The sequence below is a fragment of the Trachymyrmex septentrionalis genome, unplaced genomic scaffold, assembly GCF_001594115.1.
Source record: "Trachymyrmex septentrionalis isolate Tsep2-gDNA-1 unplaced genomic scaffold, Tsep1.0 scaffold20, whole genome shotgun sequence".
NCBI classification, from domain to species: Eukaryota; Metazoa; Arthropoda; class Insecta; order Hymenoptera; family Formicidae; genus Trachymyrmex; species Trachymyrmex septentrionalis.
The window spans coordinates 5528386-5540478 of NW_017305180.1; the positions used below are offsets into that span (position 1 = coordinate 5528386).

A 12093-nucleotide genomic window follows, 5' to 3' on the forward strand; every position below is an offset into this window, starting at 1 on the left:
ATTTTATAGTATTATAAAGTTAGAGTCATTGTACTATTTATAATATTCTTACAAACGATAACGAAGTGTATTTATAATACATAATTTGTTTAGAAGTTAATTGTAAGTGCATTTAAGTAATTTGTTATCTCACTAAAAAACTTATTTATTTACTTCCTATATTGTATCTACTTTACTTTCCTTACGACAATCTGCATTTTAAAATTACCCATATATCACTATTATTACTAAAATCTTTATTAATCACAGAAACTCGATGTATATTTTATTAATCAAATTATTAATGAAATTAACAAATTACTACAAAAAAATTAAATAAACTTGTGGGGTTTCCTCTCTTAAAACGTGCTGCCATTATAAATAAATGTATACTTGAGTACATTTATTAGCATATGTACCGAATATAAATGTGCTGTACTATTCAGAATAGGATTTTCAATGGAAAATTCTTCAATTGAGTGATAATTGATGGACCATCTCTATCTAATATAATAAAATTCATATCTGAATTACAAGAAAAAACATGTATATACTTTTTTAAAAAAGGTATTTTTATACGTCAAGTGTTGGTGTTTAATAACACCATAAAATTTGTATAACATAATTTTTTATTGACAATTCTTATTAATATACTTTTAGAAATGTAAAATTTTAATTAATGAAGTTTCGTGACCTCGGAAAGAGTGAATACAAACGATCGAGAATTTGCTATTATTATAGAACAGTATTCAGTCAAGAAAATAAATAGAATGTCTAGAAAAAATAAATACAAAAATTGGAAAAGAATAAAACGTAAACCTGAGTAAGAAGAATATTTTCGAAGATCAAGGAAACTCACGAGAATCGGAAATTAAAATTCGCTCAATCGATACAACGCAGACCGAGCTCAAAGTTATCTGATTGGTGAAGATCTACTTTCCGACGATTCCGATTCGGCAATTCTCAATGCCCTATTACTTCAAAATCTTCGAATATTCCAAACTCCATTCTCCAATAGGGGCTTTAATGTAATTGACGTCTGCACGAGTGCTCGCATCACTGCGGACGCTGCGTGTGATGATGCTGCGAGAAAAGGTGACAAAAAATAACGAAAACAAGGAAAGAACATTCGATTTGATACAGTCGCGGTCGTTAAATCCCGTTGGCACGCGTGGCGTTGGTCAAATTGCCGCGAGAGTGCCGAGAACGGAGGACTCGGTTGACTCGGATCAATCGACCAGAACAGAACGTCCCGCCGTTATTTCGCGCGCGTCCCAACGTGTCGAATCGCAATGTCGGCCGTTGCTGGCCGTCGCCGCCGGCGCGTTTCATACTAGAAAACATTGCGTCAGCTCGCGTTAACGAGATCGCCGTCGCGGCGTCACCGCCGCCGCCGTTGCCGTCGTTGCCGCGCGAAGAGTCGTGTGTGTCTCTTGTCGCGATAACAGTCGGGACGATGGGGTTAGGCTTTCGATGGCGCCTCGTGTTCCTTCTGGTTCTTGGTCTGTTGCTCTGGCAGACCTCCAAGATCTGGCTCGCGTTCCTGGAGGACGGCGCCGCCATGCCAGGTACGAAGTAACGAGAGGCGCCGCGCGCGCTACGCTCTTCCTCTCTCCCATAGGTGCCTTTTGCACCTGTCGCTACCTCACAGCCTTACCTCACAGCCTTACCCCACAGCCTTACCCCACAGCTACCTGTCGCCGTCGAACAGGCCGCCGAATCCCGAATCGTCGAACAGGCGGCAATCGGCGGGCATGTCGCGCGCACTTCGAGGCTCGATCTCCACCTGTCTGGATTCGCGCGAGTTCGACAAATCGATTTTCTTTTTTTGTCAGCAGGCATACGCGAGGCACGTTAGCGCGACGAGGAATGTTAACGGCGCGCGTTAAATCTCAGCAATCGTCACGTACTTTGTTTCCCTACGAAAACGTGAAAATTCTTGTGTATGTATGTACGTATATACCCACACATACATGCAAACAAATTTTTACTTTTCAATTTTCATATATTCTACAGAGAAAGTTTTACAATGCTCGGTCGATCCTCTGCAAGAGGCCTTTAATAGACGCTTCTCAAAGCCGTATCTTTTCGAAAAATTCGAGGAATTATCGTTTTTTTTTTTTTACTAGTGCCCGTTTCTACCAACGGTAGTTTAAGTTTAATCCAGATTCAATTAGCTTCACATATCTTTCTAATTCCAAGAATTAGTAAAAGATCGATAAAGCGAATAATCGAATAGAAGATTCTGATATATCAGTCTGAATTTTGGTTGTCTCAGCTAGAATTATATTATTAGATTATTAATCAGAAAATTCGGATTTGTTCAGAGTTCCAATTAGTACAAGACTTTTTCCAATGTTGTAGTCCGATGATCCGATATCAATTCATGCGACTCTGACTGTATTCCGTAAAGCACATGATGCATTATTTCGTCGAATGTTAAATAAGGATAAACGATACATTGTGCACATCATGCACTTTACGGAACATCTGCATCGCACAGATGTATTTTTATTATTCCAATACATTGGAACGATAAAAACGACGTGCCTCACAATCGAAGGCCACAGATTGATATTTCTAGCCAGATTTTTCGTGATTACCTCATTGCACAATTTGCCGTTCGACGAGCACATCTCCAAGCAGAACAATTCACGATAACGTCAAAATGATATGAAAATGAACCGTGAATGATTGAAAAATGACTTTTAATGATCATGTTGGAGAATCATTTTGACATCATTTTGATATCACGATGACTTGTCGTTTTGTTTGAGTCGTTATATCTGAGATTTTTTAAGTGGCGCGATCTTTTCGTCTAAATTTGTAGCAAATTCGATTGAACGCAGTAAGCACATTAAAGTCGTCGTACAAAAAATGTAAAGATATGCGTTATAAAGATATATATATATATATATGTGTGTGTGTGTGTGTGTGTGTGTGTGTATATATATATATAAAATATAGAAACCAAGTTAAAACATGAAATTCTGAATACACTTTATTCCAAGGAATACACAAGAGTCGATAAAAAAAAATCAAAATGGCATCAAATTGTATTTTATATTTTAATGCTTAAAGTCAATAAATAAAAATCAAATTTTATAAAAAACATCAAAATATGTCTTTTCAATTTCAAATATGTATTTTAACTTTTTCTTGATTTGGTATATATTTCATGAGATTGTGCTGTTAGATAAAATATATATTTTATAATCCTAAATATTTCACTTTACATTCGGATTAAAATGTAGTGTATTAACTCTACAATGTCAATTAGATGCATTACAACACATTTCATGTGTATAAGTGCTAATTAAATTTGCTATAAACCTCCACTTGCCGAGTTTTGAAGCGCGATCGCTCACAGTTTGTGTAACATCTGTCAAATTGTTAAGAATCTAATTGCTGAAAATCCTTGTGATCGGAACTGTAGGACAGATGCAAAGTACGCATGATTAAATATTATGATCTAACAATAAAAAAAAAATCGCGATTTTTTTTCTTGCAGAAAGAAAATGAGGACATTTCTCGAGCACTGAAATTTTATGTAGAATTTGAACAATAATAAGATTGGAAATAAGACCGTTTATGTTAGATACATTACTTTAAATATGAAACGCCAATACGGTCTGAATGTTAAAATGTTGAACTATTATATATATTCATTTAAATGAATTAATTTCAGAAATTATAATTGCGTGTCGATATGGTTATCGGACTTTAAACGCAATCAATCTGAAATATTAATAATCCCCCGAATTTCCCAAATTTAATCTTAAAAAACTGTAATAAACTTATTGCGAAAAATACGCAATTATAATTTCTGAAATTAATTCATTTAAATAAATATATATAATAGTTCAACATCTTAACATTCAGACCGTAGTGGCGCTTCATATTTTAAGTATTGAAATTGAGATTGAAATTGTAAAAAGAATTTACAATTTCTCACATTGAACGATCCCAAAAAACCTAAGTAACAATCGTTATTCATAGTGATATAAATTAAGTACTAAAATCGAAATATCCTAAAGTACTAAAATTGATATGCAAATTGATATGCTTTTTATGGATGAACTTTTTAAACTGGTACACGTCGAAGTAGTAAGCCGGAATGAGACAAATATGGTTTATTTCACCTCAATTTATTGCACTGTTTACGGTAATTCAAAGTTTTTTTGATTAAAAAAAAACAAGCCTAAGTCTCGGATACCACGAGCTCGAAATAATGATTTTTGTTTTATCAGATAATAAATACAGATTATTAAAAAGTGAAGAATCTTGAAAGTGTTTATTATTTAATTTATACACCACCTTATTCGTATTTTTAAACTGAAACGAACGAGAACCACATAGAGGAAAAATCGAATAGAAACATAACGCATTAGAAAAATCAATCTAAATATATACGATAATCACGCTGCTCACGTCAGTCAACAAAAAAAATCCAAGTTCCCACTTATCATTGTCCTGATTACAAGATAAGCAATGATTCGCAGAAATTACGGCTTGTATTAGAAATTATTATATAAAAATAATGTTGCAATTTTCTTTCTTATGAAAAATTATCGAATACCATAAACTCGGAATGTCTCTTGAATATTGAAATATTACGTAGAATTTAAAAACAATTCACAATTTTTCTCGCGCAAAATTCCAAATAATCGAGGTAACAATTGTTTATTCAACAGTGATAAAAATTGAAAATTAAAAATTAAAAAATCCTGAAAGCACTTAATTGATATCAGACATCTCAGAATACTTTCAAATCAAAATCTTTTAATATCTTTCATTCTTTTCTTAATTGTAGAACTTCAGGACCAAGCGGCGACACCATTGAGCGAAAAGGATGGACCGGCTCCTCAGAAAGTACATGTGGCTGTGTATTACGAAGCGTTATGCCCGGATTCGCGCAGTTTCGTTTTAAAACAATTAAATCCAACGTATCAAAAACTCTTGACGAACATAGAGGTTGAGCTGGTGCCGTATGGTAAGGCGAAGGTAAGAAAATCGTTGCGATCCTGGTAAAACACAGAAATCAATATCATAAGAACATCATGAATATCATGACCTTATTTATCATTTATATATAAGTAAACTTATAAATGATAAATAAGGTCATGATATTCATGATGTTCTACACTTGTTTATATGTGTAAGCTGTGTTGATGCTCTGTGATATTACGATTCTATATTTTACTTGGAAACTCGTTATTAACCGCGTTATATTTTTAAATTAATGCGGTTAAATATATCGCGAGAATGAAATCATTAATCGACAATTAGATCAGTGGATCGAGTTAAACGGCAAGCTTTCTAAAGTTACGTATTCGATTTCCAACAGACGACAAAAACGAGTGATGGGTATCAGTTCATATGCCAGCACGGGCCGATCGAGTGTCAGGCGAATATTATACACGCTTGCTCCATCGACGTCATTAAGGATCCATCGGCACAACTGCAATTTGTGGCCTGCATGATCGAGAATAACATTGACCCGATACGGATAATGAAAACGTGCGCCGAGCGAATAGCCGTTGATCTGGAGTCTATAAAGAAGTGTTCAAACACTGGAAGAGGGCAGGAACTCCTGGCAAAGTACGGAGAAATGACCAATTCCCTCGTACCGCGGGTGTCTTTCATACCAACAATTACTCTTGACGGGGTGAGTATTCGTTTCGTGACGCTAAATAAAGTATAACGTTAATATTTTATTCATGTCGTACGATAAATTTTTTAAACGTGCTGATTAGCTACAGAATAGAGGAAAAAAATTACAGTTTCTAGACATTCTCTCTCTCTCTCTATCTATCTATCTTGTGATCAATTAACATACTTGAAAAACTTGTACGACAAATAAAATATTAACTCAAAAAGTCAATGTGTCGAAAGTAAGTAAATGATATCCATATATTTTCAGAATTCTGAGCATCAGGTGAGGATATTGAAAAACTTACTGAAGGAGGTGTGCCTGCGTTTCAAAGTTCCACCAAAAGAATGTATATCGTGAGAGCACGCATTGTTCACTGCTAGCAAAACATATCTGCATAATCATCGAATTTTGTTATTATGTTACACGAGTTTAAAAAAAATCATGTATGAAAAATATAGTATTTTTCAAAAAAAATAAAAATAAAATAAAAACTGTTTCTCTGTTTTATCTCTCGGTAAGACAATTCTACATCTTGTGTAAGTTCGCCCGTTAATTGTTGAAGAGTAATTATACGAAAACAATACGTAATTTATCTCTTCATATAGACGCATAATTGCACGGAATGACGCAGTTGCAAAGTTTCTCCGTAGTCGTGTGTATCGTAAGAGTTTTTCCGTCACGTCAGATACACTTGGCTGTTTTTGTCAGGGAGATAAAATCGCTTGTATTATAGATAAACACCAGTTTGCTCCCATATAAGTATATAGGAACAATTTATTAACTTAATATCAACACTTTATACAAACTGTGCCGCTTTATTTATGTACGACAAGAAGTGAAGAACGCCTTTGAGATACGGCAGAGAATATACTTACATACACTAGAAACAATTTTCGAATTAGAAGTTCTGAGAAATTAAGGAGCGTTAAAATTGAATGACTACAATTGGTTAAAGTAATAAAAAAGAAAAGAGCTCTATGCTCGAAATAATCTGATTAAAAAAAAGTATTTCCTCATTTTGCAACGTACAACGTTCTCACTTTGTTTATAGCGCAACGAACTTGTTTGTTTAAAAAATTGCGATTAGCATAATCGAACGAAAACTCACTTCGTCGATCAATTTTACGTTTTTTTATATGTACACATCGAAATAAATACAACGTTTGATAAAAGCAGGATGTGTCTTGGTACCTCCGCAAATACGGTATACGATTTTTTTTTAAGAACAACAACGTATATTTCAATAACAAAGATCGAGGGGACGCTAAATTAAATATTAGAAGAGCTAACGCTTCAATATTATTCAGTAAAGATTTGGCATTGCCTCGATGTTAACGTTCACAACAAGAGCTTCCATGCGCCACTCTTTCTTTCGCTCGCTTTGTCTTTCTTTCTATCTATCTATCCTCGGCGCGCGAAAATTCTTTCAATAAATAGATTTTGCGATACGGATATAAAATTACTATTATATTAAATACTGGAATAGAGTCTTTGTAACGTAAGAGACTTAATCGCTAGGTATCAGTGTTCGATGAAACGAAGCGGATTTGGAAGCATTTAGATACAGATGCCTGTCGAATACTAACGACCACTTTTACAAAACGAGTGTGTTGACAAATCTTTCTCATTCTTAATAAAGAGTGTAAGTGTGGAAATATACTTCAGGACACAGAATAACCACAGTTTACATAGATCCAATGTGTGCTTTTTTTTTCTCTCCCCCTATTTTTTTTTCGGGTGTTTAATGGGGAGCGAGTTCCTAATTACAATTAATACCGTACTTTCTTGTAACCTATATCTATTCTTCTCAAAAGTTTTCGAGGGTAGCGAGAAAAGTCAGAGATATGTAAAGTGGATCCTGTTCACAGAGACACAATGAAATATTCTCATAGCAAAGTATCTAGATGCCATCGAACACAAAAAGAGATGGTTGCTGAAACGAGAGGTCCATTAGTAATGAAGGAAACGAATCGAGTAGCTGTGACCTAAAAATGAGGATATATTTATTTTATCTTTTTTACTTTTTTTTAATCTTTTTTTCTTTTTTGTTTAATGATCAATGCGATCTAGGTCACCAGAAATACAAGTACTTCTCATTTTGTTCACTTCAATATTAAATAATAAAGGACTGTGAAGGAATTATCTCTTTCATTTTTTTTTTCTTAATTTCTTCGTAAATTATTTTATATATATATATATATATATTACATATATATTATGACTGAACCACCGACACGCATGATGTTTACGCTGTACGGCATTTATGTTCTTTGCTCTCAAGTTCTTAAGTAACATTATATTGTACGGATCGCACAAAAATCACACCAGTTTCTCCGATCTGGTTGGCTCCGTTTTTACGAGACTGGCACGCACCCCTGGGCGAAGAAAAGTAATGCACCGATCTCACTGTGGCCTTTACTTCCTTTAATCCCCCATCCCTATTTTATTTCTCCATAGATTTACATATCAACAAAAGTGGTGTCGACGTTCTCTTTTTTTTTTTTCGTTTTTTAAATCTTTTTTGCGCGCATGTATGTAAGGCTTTCCCTTAGAGTGGAAGGCAAGTTTACAAATAGGAGATTAAAATGGAACTGGAGGCAAAACGCACTTCGTGAATATAGTATTATAGTGTTTCTCTTTTTTTTCTTTTTGCTCTGTGTGTATAATCTTTCGTGTGTATAGTTTCTCGCGTAAGTATAGTTCGTAAAACGTTACGTGTACGTGTGAGTCCCGTGTGCACGAGCACGAGAGGCTGGATGATGTTGATTCAAAGCGTAAGGAAGAGACTTTTCTTTTTTATTTTTATTTTTTTTTTTTTTCAAATAGGAATGTCGAGACTTCGGATCCTGGAGCTTTCCATCGATCGCGTCGCGACTCGTCCGCGTTCGCGCGACGTCAACCACACGACAGATCATATCCCGTCTCGCGAGACGCGACGCGCGCGAAAGCACTAGGTCTGAGCTCCTCGAAGCTTCTCCTCCAATTCTTTCTTCCCATTATCTCATCTCGCTCTTTCATCTCTTTTTTTTTTTATAAATTTTCTCGCTCGTTACTTATATAAATTAAGTTATTCGTGAGGCATCGAGGGGTCCAGCACAGCTTTTGCATTTAAAGTCGTCATCAATAACCCAGAGGCCGAAGCGCATCGTATTTATACTCTCTCTCTCTCTCTCTCTCTCTTTCTCTCTGTCTCGAAAACGATCGGTCCAGGCCGAATTCTCTCTCACAGAGACAAACAAACATTTGTACATGTGCATGCATTTTTAACGGTAGAGACATCATCATCTATTTAGCAGCTACATATCCTAATGTCATCATTCACTATACACGTATCTCGTTTATTAAAAAAAATGAACGAAGGAATTCTCGAGATGAATCTTTCTCTCGATTGGCAAATAAACCTTTGCTGCTTTTAATATTATCTTACATCGGATTTATACTTTGTCCCTTAACACACATTTCCTCTCCCTTTGTAAAGAGAAATTACAATTCTTCGACATGCCATTCTTATGAAAAAACTTCCGGGAAATGAAGGAGGATAGATGGAGGCGTAGAGAGAAGGAGGGGAAGGGCGATGGTGCTGAAGGGCGTGACAAGAAGAGAGGGGAGGAAGGGGAGGGGCAGTCGAGAAAGAGAGGAAAGTGGAAAATGCACTTTTTTTTCTTGTCGTTGGTGCACATGCGCGCGCAATTGTGTGTCTTCGCGTTATCTCACTTCCAAACTTGTTTTATCCAATGGAAATAAGACATCCGAGTGAATGTGTATATGTGTGTACGTGTACTCTTCGAGCGTGTTGCGTTCGTTATGTGTATCGGTGTATCGGAGTTATTTGTTATGTGTGTATGTGTATGTATACACGCGTAAATATTTGTGTTTTGAGAGATAATGATTTTAGTGGTATAACTCTTTAATTAAACAATTAATTGCCCTGTATTACTTATCGTTAAACGATGATTTTTTTTTAACGCGGTATCGGACGTTGACTCTTCGCGCTTTTATAGAGACATCTTCATATCCTGATACAAGATTTGTCACTTTCTGATTGATTCTCGTTTTGTTACATATGTTTTTTCTCTGTTTCTTGAATTATTTAATACGTCAACACCACTCCGAGTCGCGAGTTCTTCCGTTACACAGGTTGCATTCACTTTGATGTCATCATTGTGACGAATTCTGAAAAATACAATGAAAGAAATGTCTCATTAGTTACGTGCGCATTAGGTTACGTTATATCTAAGTCTGCAAAATATGACAGGTTTCGGTAAAATAATGACGAAAGGTAAACAGTCAGATATCTCTTATCATGACGTCAAAAACGAAGAAGTTACGAGAAGTTACGCGTGAACCAACTGTGCAAACTTCTTTATTGCATTAATTTGCAGAAGAAAAACGATTTTGTTGATAAAAGTTGTTTACGTTAATATAGGAAATGTTTGGTGTACATATAATTAGAAATTTAATTCAATTTATAATCTAAAAATTTTTTTTAATATCTCTTCTCAACATCGATATTTTAATTAAAATTATAAATTAAATATGCACGGCAATTATTCTTTCAATGCCGTAAAACGATGTATACTTAAAAGATTCTATATGCGATATATCAACAATAAGTTTTATTTTATACTAATTAATAGATCAAGCAATGCAATACAACCTTCATAATTAACTTGGCCGTCGCCGTCGATATCGGCCTCCCGTATCATTTCATCTACTTCCTCATCAGTGAGTTTCTCGCCCAGATTTGTCATGACGTGTCTAAGTTCTGCCGCGGATATGAAACCATTTCCATCCTTATCGAACACTCTGAAGGCCTCTCTAATCTCTTCCTCACTATCCGTGTCCTTCATTTTACGCGCCATCATGGTCAAGAACTCCGGGAAGTCGATTGTGCCATTACCTGGAATTTCAAGATTTTCAACATCAATTCTATCGAAATTATTTATTTTCCTTGTTTAATAAGAAAAAGAAGCTCTGACATCTTGCGATAGAAAAATAAGTTCTCTTCCAGAAATATTAAACATAATATTTATGTTTGACAGAAACGTTCGCAAGTAGAAATAGAGGAATAGTGCGAAACAATTGATTTTTGTGTACAAAATAATTTATAATTCACGATTGACATGCGTCGAAAAGCTACATTAGGATATATACCATCTGCATCTACTTCGTTAATCATGTCCTGTAGTTCGGCTTCTGTGGGATTTTGACCAAGGGACCGCATTACCGTGCCTAATTCTTTGGTGGTTATAGTACCATCGCCATCTTTATCGAAGAGCGAGAACGCCTCCTTAAACTCTGCGATTTGTTCTTCTGTGAGTTGATCAGCCTTTAAATAGAAAACAACACAAAAGTTTAATTCTCTCAGTATTAATAAATTACATACGTATTAATGAGCGCGAACGAATATAATATAGTTATTTTACAAATATGAACTTTAAAACGTTAGTCTAATTCCTATTTTAATCTTCAATAAGAACTTAAAATATTTTACTACGAAGCCAGTTTCTTTCTCTACAGGCGACAGTTTACCTGGTCGTACGAGTGTCAAGACAATATACTGGAGTATCATTAAGACGTACTTTCAGTTAACATAACAAAAACAAGTTACGTCCCGGCTTAATGATCGGATTATCTCCAGAAATCTCAAGGTTGCACAAGTTTCGTAAACGCTTCCACTGACGCGTCAAATAATGCAAGGCAATGAGATGCGTGATAATGCCAGCAGAAATAGCACGATGATGCATACACGCGCGATTTAATTGCTACTGCATAAATAAGGAGTTCCCAGACTACTTTGAGGATCGCATGAATAATAACGAAGTGACCGGCCGCGTAATTCGTCGCAAACGCTTCGCGTTCCACGGAGGCAACATGCGTACCTCGCGGCTCTACGTCCGCACGTAGTAAAAATAAATTTTGATTCTTCTCCAAAAGTGCGTACATGTATTTAATGCAAAAGATTATCTGCCACGGTAATTTTTTTTTTTTTTTTTTTTTTTTTTTTTTTTTAATCAAGTTATCGCATGGAGAGAGCACAACACGTGTCGTTCTACTCGTGATTTTAAAAAACGCGACCGACTCCGTCGCATGATATAAATCATGCGATGGCTCTTAAAAACGTCTTCGGAAAATTGTGACAACGTGAAATCTTTAGAAGTAACGTGACGCGAGCTATTTCTGGACGTTAATTACAGACAGGTGCTGATTTAGTGGCCGTTCGTTGTAAAGTAGTGTAAAGTCGCAGCAAAGTAGCTGCGAGATGTATCGATTTCTCGCGCAAGATGGATCGTGTCGTAAGTTCTACTGTAGCAACTTTAAGACCGGTCTTTATTACATACGCTTTTCCTCGGCTATCTTTATCGCTGTTATTTCTCGGTCAACTTCGAGAGCATGCAGTGCCGCGAAAAGTGCAATGTTTTCAATTTTTAGAAAGTGGATCTATTATATATATATAT

General features: G+C 35.5%; 2 protein-coding genes across 2 annotated transcripts in view; one reads left to right on the forward strand and one right to left on the reverse strand.

Moving 5' to 3' along the window:
* The first annotated feature begins 1353 nt into the window (after positions 1-1353).
* On the forward strand, positions 1354-8417 carry LOC108747711 (GILT-like protein C02D5.2). Its single transcript, XM_018485377.1, has 4 exons — positions 1354-1547; positions 4793-4983; positions 5327-5647; positions 5903-8417. Exons 1-4 carry the CDS (start codon positions 1436-1438, stop codon positions 5990-5992), a joined length of 714 nt encoding a protein of 237 aa, XP_018340879.1. The 5' UTR covers positions 1354-1435; the 3' UTR covers positions 5993-8417.
* Positions 8142-12093, reverse strand: part of LOC108747712 (calmodulin) — an 8086-nt gene continuing 4134 nt past the window's right edge. The window contains exons 2-4 of the mRNA XM_018485378.1: positions 10790-10964; positions 10293-10535; positions 8142-9808 (exon numbers count right to left, since the gene is read on the reverse strand). Coding sequence (XP_018340880.1) covers positions 9780-9808; positions 10293-10535; positions 10790-10964 — 447 coding nt within the window. The 3' untranslated portion in view covers positions 8142-9779. The remainder of the gene's footprint in view (positions 9809-10292; positions 10536-10789; positions 10965-12093) is intronic.

Bases quoted from the DNA above. Each gene is read 5' to 3' on its own strand.
- LOC108747711 (XM_018485377.1), top strand. From the start codon at position 1,436: ATGGGGTTAGGCTTTCGATGGCGCCTCGTGTTCCTTCTGGTTCTTGGT. The intron at 1,548-4,792 runs GTACGAAGTAAC...TCTTAATTGTAG, and splicing joins GGACGGCGCCGCCATGCCAG to AACTTCAGGACCAAGCGGCG. The intron at 4,984-5,326 runs GTAAGAAAATCG...GATTTCCAACAG, and splicing joins TGCCGTATGGTAAGGCGAAG to ACGACAAAAACGAGTGATGG.